General features: G+C 36.4%; 1 protein-coding gene across 3 annotated transcripts in view; it reads left to right on the top strand.

Annotated features, from left to right (window-relative positions):
- The window catches only part of CD163L1 (CD163 molecule like 1), an 88,783-nt gene that overhangs the window by 30,616 nt on the left and 46,152 nt on the right, over positions 1–12,015 (top strand). For all 3 annotated transcript variants that reach the window (XM_023232477.1, XM_023232478.2, XM_023232479.1), the window contains 3 exons: positions 797–1,117; positions 6,322–6,642; positions 8,538–8,858. In XM_023232477.1, the coding sequence (XP_023088245.1) occupies positions 797–1,117; positions 6,322–6,642; positions 8,538–8,858 (963 nt within the window). The remainder of the gene's footprint in view (positions 1–796; positions 1,118–6,321; positions 6,643–8,537; positions 8,859–12,015) is intronic.

Here is a 12,015-nt window from a genome sequence, read left to right as displayed (position 1 = left end):
TAGATAGCAAATTACACTTTTGTAATGATGTATGAAAAGCTTGAATAATGGGAGGAGATGAGGTATAGAAATATCTTCTTTCCTCAATTATTTCAAGAAAAATTCTTCACATTTTTACTTTCTTGGGGTTATTTAACATATTTATTTGTATGCATGAAAAAGCAGAGTCACAGGGACACAAAGAAGTCACGTGATGCACATGCTGACAGAGCGAAAACACACAGTTCCTTCAAAAATTACCACTGAACAAATTTCATTTCCTACTGCAAATATGTTTAATAAGCAAAGGCTTGCTTCTTCATAGAAAACAGTATGAGAAAGAACATGTTTCTATTTAAATCCAAGAGAGATTTTTTCCTAATTGCACATTGTTTTTGTCCCTTTTCTTTCTGAAGTTACTGAAAGGCAAGTATTTCCCAACACTTTATTTTATTTTATGGTGTTAAAAATAATCACTCTAATATTTTGAAAATTAATGTAATTAATGGCATATAGGATTCTAAGGCTTTTTATTGTAATGTTTAGTTTCTTAAATTTTAGCAAGGCTAAAGCAAGGTTCTTAGGATTATAATTTCAATGTTCATATTTAAAAGAAGATTGTTGTCATAAAGACCGACAAGTACTTTAGTATTGAAGTCTTCTTGTTGAAATTTTGAAACAAAATGCATTTCCAGTCTTTACTTTTCTCAGTATGTGAAGGATACATCTAATCTTCACATGGGGAGGTTGGAGGAGAAGGATGCTGATGATATTGTCCCAAATCCAATTCAGACGTTTCTCTGTGACTTCATCCTAGATGGAGCAGATTTGGAACTGCGACTAGCAGATGGAAGTGACAATTGTTCAGGGAGAGTAGAGGTGAGAATCCATGAACAGTGGTGGACAATATGTGACCAAAACTGGAAGAATGAACAAGCCCTTGTGGTTTGTAAGCAGCTAGGATGTCCGTTTAGTGTCTTTGGCAGTCGTCGTGCTAAACCTAGTAATGAAACTAGAGACATTTGGATAAACAGCATATCTTGCTCTGGGAATGAGTCATCTCTCTGGGACTGCGTATATGATGGAAAAGCAAAGCGAACATGCTTCCGAAGATCAGATGCTGGAGTAATTTGTTCTGGTAAGGTTAAAAGATCATGAGAGAGTACACATTTGAATTTTTAGAAATAATTTGTTGGGAGGTTAGAAGCACTTAGTAGCTTGAAAAAAAGGTTTTTTGGTCCTTAAAAAAAACCCAAAATACTCTTAAGTGGCACAAAGAACTTTTCAAATGCACATTGTAAAAAGAGAGTTTCTCCTCACTAGCAGTCTCTCCTGAAATCAGATACAGCTGGTACCACCGCATGAGTATAATCTGTGTCTCTAAAATAACTGGGAAAACTCTCTTCATATTAAACTAATGAGTTGTACTACTTTACAGTTTTCTTAACAGTTTTTCTGCTTTTTAAGTTTTTTATTTAATAATATACATTGTTTATTTCTGATTATAAATTAAGGCTTATTATAGAGAATTAGGAATATATACAAATCCAAATAGCTGATATAGATATATTTATATACATATGTTGATATGATGTATAATTCTGTAAGAATCTAGAATATCATTAGTAGAATTGAAAACAAAGAAAATCTGTGTGTATAATACTTATGAATTATTTTACGTATAAAACATTTCCAAGACCTTTTAAACAGAAAAAACAGGTTAGATATTTAAAAAACAAAGCTAGGTGCAGCGGCTCATACCTGTAACCTCAACACTTTGGGAGACTAACACAGGAAGAACACTTGAGGCCAAGATTCACAATCAACTTGGGTAATATAGCAAGACTCCCTCTGCAAAAAATTTAAAAATTATCTGGGTGTGGGGGCACATGCCTGTGGTCCTAGCTACTCAGTAGGCTAAGGCAGGAGGATTGCTTGATCCCAGAAATTCAAGGCTGCAGTGAGCCATGATTCGGTCACTGCACTCCAGCTAGGGCAACAGAGTGAGGCCTCATCTTGTAAATAAATAAATAAATAAATAAATAAATAAATAAATAAATAAATAAAATCCAGTTATCATTATTCTCTGTGGCACTTTATGAAGGGGAAAAAAAAAGGAATATCTAGAGAGTCCTAAGTGGGAGGGGGCACAGGTGTCAGGGGAGTATTGTGAGCCTACATAACCATTTCCAATGATGCTATTTACATGAGAGTATACCTAGATAGTCCTGTTATTTATTGATATCCTAAAAGCCTGATAGATGATAGATATAGGATAAATGAAGAATGATGTTCTTGTAAATGAAATGCACACACATACCTTATATGTGGATGGAAGGATAGAAATGTAGATAATGCAACTCCTTATTTTGTATCTTGTCTCTCACTTGCTATAACATTTGCATTTTCCCACACCCTTAAACTAATTTCTTAAAAACTAAAATTAAAAAACTTTATGTTATTCTATCATATGAGTACAGTAAATTTAACCTGAGCTCTTTCCTTGGTGTTTAGGCTGTTGATAATTTTTCACTATTAATATTATACTAACCTGACATTCTTGAATGTACACCTTACATACACCTTATATTCAAGAATGTCAGATTAGTATAATATATAATGGTATCCAGAAATTGCAGAGTGGAGTTTGGTTTATGAATCTATTTATCTATCTATTCTGTTCACATTTAATGTGATCAATTTGGTAGGCAAAGTTAACTATCAATTCTTTTGTACACATCAATTTTATTTTGGTTTTATAGATTGATATAAAACATTATAAAAATTGCTTTTGCTTTTTGGAAACTACTTTTTCAAATTATAAACGCAGTGAAAAGGTCAAAATACAAAAAAATTAAAAGAATTTTTTAAATCCACATGCAATGCTGCCATTCATTCTTTTGGGGTTTTTTTTGTTGTTTATATTTCTGGATCGTGTGTGTGTGTGTGTGTGCCCTTTGTGCTGAACAATATACCACAGACATATTCCACGTGGCCACTACTAATCTATCTTAATGTTAAAAGCTGCTTACTATATTGCATAATGTACTATAATTTATTTAACTATCTCATCATGTTAAGTTTTAAAAGGTTTTCAAATTTTTACTGTTAAAAATACGATTTTATTTGATATACTGAGAAATACATTTTTCACACTTGATTATGTAATTTGCCAAATACTTAAAAATGAAATTGTCATGTAAAAACCATATGCATCTTTTTTTAAAGTCTTGGATATATATTAACAAATTATTGTCTATAAATTGTGTTTTTTTCTTCTATTCGATTTCAGTTCCCTATTATTTCACTATATCATATTAACACTGAATGTTTTCATATTTTAGAATAACTGTTAATCTGATTTTAAAAATATAATAATATTAATGAACATTTATTGAATATTTATGGTGTTCCAGGCAGTGTTCTATTAGTTTACATATATGGGTTCATGGAATCCTCATGGAATCCCAGGAAGGGGGTTACTATTCTAATTTCTATTTTACAGTGAGGAAATAGAGGTACTGAGAGAAAGTAACTCACCCAGGTCACTCAGCTATCAGGGCAGTAGTGAAGCTGGAGTTCAAATATGGACTGTTTTAGCTCCAAAGTCAGTGCTCAAAAATCTTACTTCCTTGATAACAAATGAGAGCTTTTCCCCAATTCTTTATTAGCAACTTATTTGTATTTGTTTATGTGTTAGCATTTCTGGTTCTTTGGCCATTTTTCGGTTGTGTGACTTCTTTGTCTTCATAATGTGTGAGAACTCTGTGTATTTTACAGAGTCCCTTTATAAAATACATAGTCCTCCTCTTCTATTTCTAGAACCATCACATTTAACTTTAACTACTTTAACTAACTTTAACACATTTAACTATTGTAGCTTTCTATAGGCTAATATGTACTGAGATATATATTCCCTAAGTATTCTTATTTTTCATAAAATCCTTGCTACTTTTTTCTCCTTATTCTTCTAAATATGGATTAAAATTAGAATTGTTTTTAAGGTAATATTAAACCTATGAATTGTTTGGGCATGGTGGCACATGCCTGTTGTCCCAGCAACTCAGGAGGCTGAGGCAGGAATATCACTTGAGCCCAGGAGATAGAGACTGTAAGGTGCTATGATTGCACCTGTACATAGCCACTCCACTCCATCCTGGGCAATGTAGCAAAGCCCAGTCTCTTAAAATACCATATAAATATAAATTGGTTTGATTTGTGCAGAAATTATATCATTATACTATCCAGTTACCCTATACTAGAATAGGATACACTACTTCATTTGTATATTTATTTGCATCAGGAATTTAAATTTTTCCTTTGCTTTATTTCTATGAATTTTTATTTAGTATATCTGGAAATGATATATATTATATATACATACATCATATATCTGTTCGTACACCCATACATTTAACCTACACTGAATACATTGGTTTCCATTATATCACGGAAGTACTTGGTAACATACTCAAAACTTTAAGTGTAAGGATGTCCATGGCAGCATAATTTGTGAAAATGAAAAATTAACCATAACATAAGTAATCAAGAATTGTGTCTTGGTTAAATAACTTACAGAATCTCTATATCTCCATATGATGGTATCCTATGCAATTATTAAATATTATGTTTTAAAATACACACACATACTAGGTTGAATAGAATGTAAGATTATTATAGACACATGGAAGAGTTGTTGTACTGGATAGCAAGTAAAGAAATTGGAAGGCTTTTAGAATTTTTAAAGTGACCCATTATAAAATATTTCCTATATCACAGTAGTACCTACATAGCAAAATATTTCTTGGCTGGGCACGGTGGCTCATGCCTGTAACCCTGGCACTTTGGGAGGCCGAAAGGAGGTCAGGAGTTCTAGACCAGCCTGGGCAATATGGTGAAACCCTGTCTCTACTAAAACACAAAAAATAGCTGGCCGTGGTGGTGTGCGCCTGTAATCCCAGCTACTTGGGAGGCTGAGGTGGGAAGATTAAACCCTGAAGGCAGAGGTTGTAGTGAACCAAGATTGTGCCACAGCACTCTAGCCTGGGTGACAGAGCAAGTCCCTGGAAAGAAAGAAAGAGAGAGAGAAAGAGGAAGAAAGGAAGAAAGGAAGAAAAAAAGAAAGAAGAAAAAGAGGAAAGAAAGAAAGAAAGAAAGAGAAAAAGAGAGAGGAGGAGGAGGGAGGGGGAAGGGAGCAAGGAAGGAAAGAAAAGAGAAACAAAGAAAGAAGTCAGAAAGAAAGAAAGAGAGAGAAAGGAGAGAGAATGAAAGAAGAGAAGAAAGAACAGAGAGAGAGAAAGAGAGGAGAAAGAGGAGAGAGAAAGAGAAAAAGAAAGAAAGAAGGAAAGAAGAAAGGAAGAGAGAAGAAAGAACTGAAGAGAGACAAAGAATAAAAGAAGACAGAAAAAGGAAGAAAGAAGAAAGGGGAAGAAAGAGGAAGAAAGGAAGAAAAGAACAAAAGAAAGAGAGAAAGAAAGAAAAAGAAAGAAAGAAAGAAAGAAAAAGAAAGGGGAGGAGGAGGGAGGGGGAGGGGAGCCAGGAAGGAAAGAAAAGAGAAACAAAGAAGTCAGAAAGAAAGAGAAAGAGAGAGAAAGGAGAGAGAATGAAAGAAGAGAGAGAAGAAAGAAAAGAGAGAGAAAGAGGAGAGAGAAAGAAAAAGAAAAGAGGAAAGAAGAAAGGAAGAAAGAACTGAAGAGAGAGAAAGAATGAAAGAAGACAGAAAAAGGAAGAAAGAAGAAAAAGGAAGAAAGAAGAAAAGGAAAGAAAGAAAGAAGAAAAGGAGGGAGGGAGGAAGGAAAGAAGCAAGGATTTTCTCAAAATTTATCAAGTGCTTTGAACACTGGAAAAATTAAGAATTAAAAAGGAATTTATTTTATGAAAGGGCAGTTTCATGTACATATGCCTCCCTTTATCTTATAAAACATGGTGGACAAACTAAAATGAAGACTATGAGGGAATGAGCTTTGGTGCTGATGCTGGACTCCACTGCAGAAACCTGCCAGAGTTATCTCCTGAATTTTATCCATACCTCAAAGAACTTCTCTGCATGCTTCCACGTTGCTCATCTTATCCAAACCCATCATTCTTGGAGGCTTTATAACATTCCCCAGGCTTTACTTCAGTAAATTTGCTTTTGTTGTTTCATGCTTTAGAGACACATTCTCTCCAAAAATTGAATAAAAAATTGTCAAAAGAAAGAAAACCAAACTTTTCATCCAAAAGTATGCCTAATGTATCACCTATTAGGCAAAGCCTCATAGTGGTGAATTTAGAGAGTCTTTTCAGTCTTCGGAAAAGACCCTCTCATTTGATCTCAAATATGTGATTTTGTCTTGCTTGCAGATAAGGCAGATCTGGACCTAAGACTTGCCGGGGCGGATAGCCCCTGTTACGGGAGATTGGAGGTGAAATACCAAGGAGAGTGGGGTACCGTGTGTCATGACAGATGGAGCACAAAGAATGCAGCTGTTGTGTGTAAACGACTGGGATGTGGAAAGCCTATCCGTATGTTTGGTATAACCTATTTTAAAGAAGCATCAGGACCTATTTGGCTGGATGATGTTTCTTGCATTGGAAATGAGTCAGATATCTGGGACTGTAAACATAATGGATGGGGAAAGCATAATTGTGTACACAGAGAGGATGTGATTGTAACTTGCTCAGGTAAGACTTGTTCTTATTTATTATTTCCTGACAAGATAAGTAGTATTCCCCATAGGAGGGGCTTCTGGGTCTATAAACTGGCTCACATCTGGGAATTGATTGAGGGGTCATGACTCTTGTCTTTAAGTTAGACTTCAGTTCACTTTACCTGGAACTCTTCTGCTTATACAGGTAAAATAAGAAATTAGTAGACAACCCTGACCATGACCCTTTGGATCCCTTCCCCTACCAAATACAGAAGCAGTCTGGCCTTTCAACTTCATTAAGCGTAGGCCACCTTTGGGTACATGTTTCACCCAACCAGTCCAACAAACTATTAGTGCCTTTCTAACCCTTAGCTGCATCATTAAATCTAGAATCTCTGCTTAGGGCTCATATCAGTAAATTCACCCTGATCCAACTTTATGTTCCTTCCAGCATTATCTCAGATCCTTAGTATTCATTCTCACATATATTCTGATACCTGTCTGTGTAAATTGGAAAAATCATGGTTGTTTGTGTGCACTTCCACATTAGACACTTTGTACCTCATGTTTTGGAGCTTGCTGGGACTTGAGTCTAGATGTAAAGAGGGCTGATGGAATGGGTGCTGAGGAGAATCAGGAGTGCCTTTCAAGGCAATTTTCTCAGGAGAGATTCAATTTCTTCAAGCAAAGTAGGATTAATATTCTCATACAGAGGTGGATGGTTGTCTCTACTGTTAAAGGAGAAACAGTAGAATTTAGGGTTTCAATGTTCCCAACCTTATCAGGTCTCCCCATATTACCCCATCCCAATGTTCAGAATTCCGTTCCATCCCAATTAAATCCCTCACTTAGACAGTAGACATCTTGTGAGGTTGAGAATTCAGTACCTTACCAGGTGAAGGTTTTCAGTAATCTCAGTTCTGTGGCTATAAGAGACGTGAGTTTCTTTCCAGGAAGACATAAAAACTTGCAGGTTCAGGTGGGAATTTGAATCTCTAAATTCATTCTTTTCTTTCCCCACTTTGTCCAGTGCAATGGGGAGTAGCCAGCCAATCTCATTATGCTTGTAAGTTTGACAGAAATGTCCTAGGTTAACAAATATATGTTCATTCAGAACTTTACCTCCTATGAGTATTTGATTAGGAATATCTAATGATGAGATTATGTATATATCTATTGCCACATCATGCCATGGATTTCAGTGCCCTCTTTACTACTGGATATAGAATCATTAGTGTCATTAAATTTTTATCAGGTTAGAGAACCAATTCTAGAATCAATTTTTGAATTATAGCATCAATTCATAAAACTCATCCTTAAGATTTTGTTCCTCTAGAACCACTATTAGTACCCAAATCTGCATTATTCAGGGTTCTCCAGGAAAACAAAACCAATGGAATGTGAGCCTTTCTTCTCTGTGTGTGTGTGTGCGTGTATGTGTGTGTACGTGTGTGTGTGTGTGCGTGTGTGTGCGCGCGCATATGTATGTATGTAGAGAGAGAGAAGGAGAGAGAAAGACAGAGATTTATTTTAAGGAATTGGTTCATCAATTTTATAAGCCATTGTGGGGACTTGTAAGTCCAAAATCTGAAGAGGATGCCAGCAGACTGCAGAGAAGAGCTGATGTTGCAGTCTTGAATCTCAAGAAAGTGCGGAAGTAGAATTCCTTCTTTCTTGGGGGACTTCAGTCTTTTCTCTTAAGGTCTTCAACTGATTGGATGAGGCCCACCCACATTATGGAGGATAATTGGCTATACTCAAAGTCTGCTGATTTAAAGGTTAATCACATCTGAAAAAATACCTTCACAGCACTGTCTGTTTGACTGGTGTTTGTTTGACCAAATAACTGGGTATCATAGCCCAGCCAAGTTGACATATAAAATAAACCATCACACCCATTAACTACTTGCTTCATTGGTCTTGGTGCAGGTAATGCAACATGGGGCCTGAGGCTGGCGGGCGGCAGCAGCCGCTGCTCGGGAAGACTGGAGGTGTACTTTCAAGAACAGTGGGGCACAGTGTGTGATGATGGCTGGAACAGTATTGCTGCGGCTGTGGTGTGTAGCCAGCTGGACTGCCCAACTTCTATCATTGGCATGGGTCTGGGAAACACTTCTACAGGATATGGAAAAATTTGGCTCGATGACATTTCCTGTGATGGAGATGAGTCAGATCTCTGGTCATGCAGGAACAGTGGGTGGGGAAATAATGACTGCAGTCACGGTGAAGATGTTGGAGTGATCTGTTCTGGTAAGATACCCAAACCAGGGCTTCCTTAAAAGAAACTGCCTGGATTCTCTAACATACCTTCTATATACCTTCTTTTTTCTTAATCAGTACATTTATGACCGAGTACTCATTTCTCACTTTTTTTAGAGCTAACCATACCTCATATTCTCATTCATTTTTAGTATCTTTCTATGGGATCAAACCTGTTTTCTCAAGAAATGAAACCTAATTTTCTAATATCTATCCAAATTTTCCCAAAGTTAATTTCATTAAACCACTAGTCAATACAATTCTACAAAAAGATGTTATCCATAAGTCAAATCAGTTTAGGAAAAAATAATGAGAATTCAGTTATTTATTTAAATAAATAAACCCTTATGTTGAATCACCCAATTTCTCAAAAATTGGTACCCAAGATTACTCAAATACTCATTGTTACCTAATCCCAACAGCGTTAGAACAAAAAAACTTCATCCAGAGGTCTGGGCTTATGGATTATATAATTTTTTTTATTATTATACTTTTTAAGTTCTAGGGTACACGTGCACAACGTGCAGGTTTGTTACATAGGTATACATGTGCCATGTTGGTTTGCTGCACCCATCCACCCATCATTTACATTAGGTATTTCTCCTAATGCTATCCCTTCCCCAGTCCCCAACTGACCGACAAGTCCCAGTGGGTGATGTTCCCCACCCTGTGTCCAAGTGTTCTTATTGTTCAATTCCCACCTATGAGTGAGAACATGCGGTGTTTGGTTTTCTGTCCTTGTGACAGTTTGCTCAGAATGATGGTTTCCAGCTGCATCCATGTCCCTACAAAGGACATGAACTCATCCTTTTTTATGAGTGCATAGTATTCCATGGTATATATGTGCCACATTTTCTTTATCCAGTCTATCATTGATGGGCATTTGGGTTGGTTCCAAGCTTTTGCTATTCTGAACAGTGCTGCAATAAACCTACATGTGTATGTGTCTATAGTAGAATGATTTATAATCCTTTGGGTATATGCCCAGTAAAGGGATTGCTGGGTCAAATGGCATTTCTGGTTTTAGGCCACACTGTCTTCCACAATGGTTGAACTAATTTACACTCCCACCAACAGCGTAAAAGCGTTCCTATTTCTCCACATCCTCTCCAGCATCTGTTTCCTGACTTTTTAATGACTGCCATTCTAACTGGCATGTGATGGTATCTCATTCTGGTTTTGATTTGCATTTATTGGATGACCAGTTATGATGAGCATTTTTTCATGTGTCTGTTGGCTGCATAGATGTCTTCTTTTGAGAAGCGTCTGTTCATATCCTTTGCCCACTTTTCGATGGGGCTGTTTTTTTCTTGTAAATTTGTTTAAGTTCTTTGTAGATTCTGGATATTAGCCCTTTGTCAGATGGTTAGATTGCAAAAATTTTTTCCCATTCTGTAGGTTGCCTGTTCACTCTGATGATTGTTTTTTTTTGCTGTGCAGAAGCTATTTAGTTTAATTAGATCCCATTTGTCGATTTTGGCTTTTGTTGCCATTGCTTTTGGTGTTTTAGTCATGAAGTCCTTGCCCATGCCTATGTCCTGAATGGTATTGCCTAGGTTTTCTTCTAGGGTTTTTATGGTTTTAGGTCTAACATTTAAGTCTTTAAGTCATCTTGAATTAATTTTTGTATAAGGTGTAAGGAAGGGATCCAGTTTCAGCTTTCTACATATGGCTAGCCAGTTTTCCTAGTATCATTTATTAAATAGGGAATCCTTTCTCCATTTCTTGTTTTTGTCAGGTTTGTCAAAGATCAGATGGTTGTAGATGTGTGGTGTTATTTCTGAGGCCTCTGTTCTGTTCCATTGGTCTATATATCTGTTTTGGCACCAGTACCATGCTGTTTTGGTTAATGTAGCCTTGTAGTATAGTTTGAAGTCAGGTAGCATGATGCCTCCAGCTTTGTTCTTTTTGCTTAGGATTGTCTTGGCTATGCGGGGTTTTTTTTTTTTTTTTTTTTGTTGTTGTTGTTGTTGTTGTTCCATATGAACTTTAAAGTAGTTTTTTCCAATTCTGTGAAGAAAGTCATTGGTAGCTTGATGGGGAAGGCATTGAATCTATAAATTACCCTGGGCAGTATGGCCAGTTTCACAATATTGATTCTTCCAATCCATGAGCATGGAATGTTCTTCCATTTGTTTGTGTCCTCTTTTATTTCATTGAGCAGTGGTTTGTAGTTCTCCTTGAAGAGGTCCTTCACATCCCTTGTAAGTTGGATTCGTAGATATTATATTCTCTTTGTAGCAATTGTCAATGGGAGTTCCCTCATGATTTGGCTCTCTGTTTTTCTGTTATTTGTGTATAGGAATGCTTGCGGTTTTTGAATGTTGATTTTGTATCCTGAGACTTTGCTGAAGTTGCTTATCAGTTTAAGGAGATTTTGGGCTGAGATGATGGGGTTTTCTAAATATACAATCATGTTATCTGCAAACAGGGACAATTTGACTTCCTCTTTTCCTAATTGAATACCCTTTATTTCTTTCTCTTGCCTGATTGCCCTGGCCAGAACTTCCAATACTATGTTGAATAGGAGTGGTGAGAGAGAGCATCCTTGTCTTGTGCTGGTTTTCAAAAGGAATGCTTCCAGCTTTTGCCCATTCAGTATGATATTGGCTATGGGTTTGTCATAAATAGCTCTTATTATTTTGAGATGTGTTCCATCATTACCTAGTTTATTGAGAGTTTTTAGCATGAAGTAGTGTTGAATTTTGTTAAAGGCCTTTTCTGCATCTCTTGAGATAATCATGTGGTTTTTGTCATTGGTTCTGTTTATGTGGATTATGTTTATTGATTTGAGTATGTTGAACCAGCCTTGCATCCCAGGGATGAAGCCAACTTGATCGTGGTGGACAGACTTTTTGTTGTACTACTGGATTCAGTTTACTGATATTTTATTGAAGATTTTCGCGTCGATGTTCGTCAGGGATATTAGTTTAAAATTCTCTTTTTTTTGTTGTGTCTCTGCCAGCCTGTGGTATCAGGATGATGTTGGCTGCATAAAATGAGTTAGGGAGGATTCCTCCTTTTTCTATTGATTGGATTAGTTTCAGAAGGAATGGTACCAGCCCCTCTTTTTACCTCTGGTAGAATTCGGCTGTGAATCTGTCTCTTGGATTTTTTTTGGTTGGTAGGCTATTAATTATTGCCTCAA

This window comes from Piliocolobus tephrosceles, chromosome 10, assembly GCF_002776525.5.
Source record: "Piliocolobus tephrosceles isolate RC106 chromosome 10, ASM277652v3, whole genome shotgun sequence".
In the NCBI taxonomy this organism is placed as follows: Eukaryota; Metazoa; Chordata; class Mammalia; order Primates; family Cercopithecidae; genus Piliocolobus; species Piliocolobus tephrosceles.
This window is presented reverse-complemented; position numbering and strand designations above follow the sequence as displayed.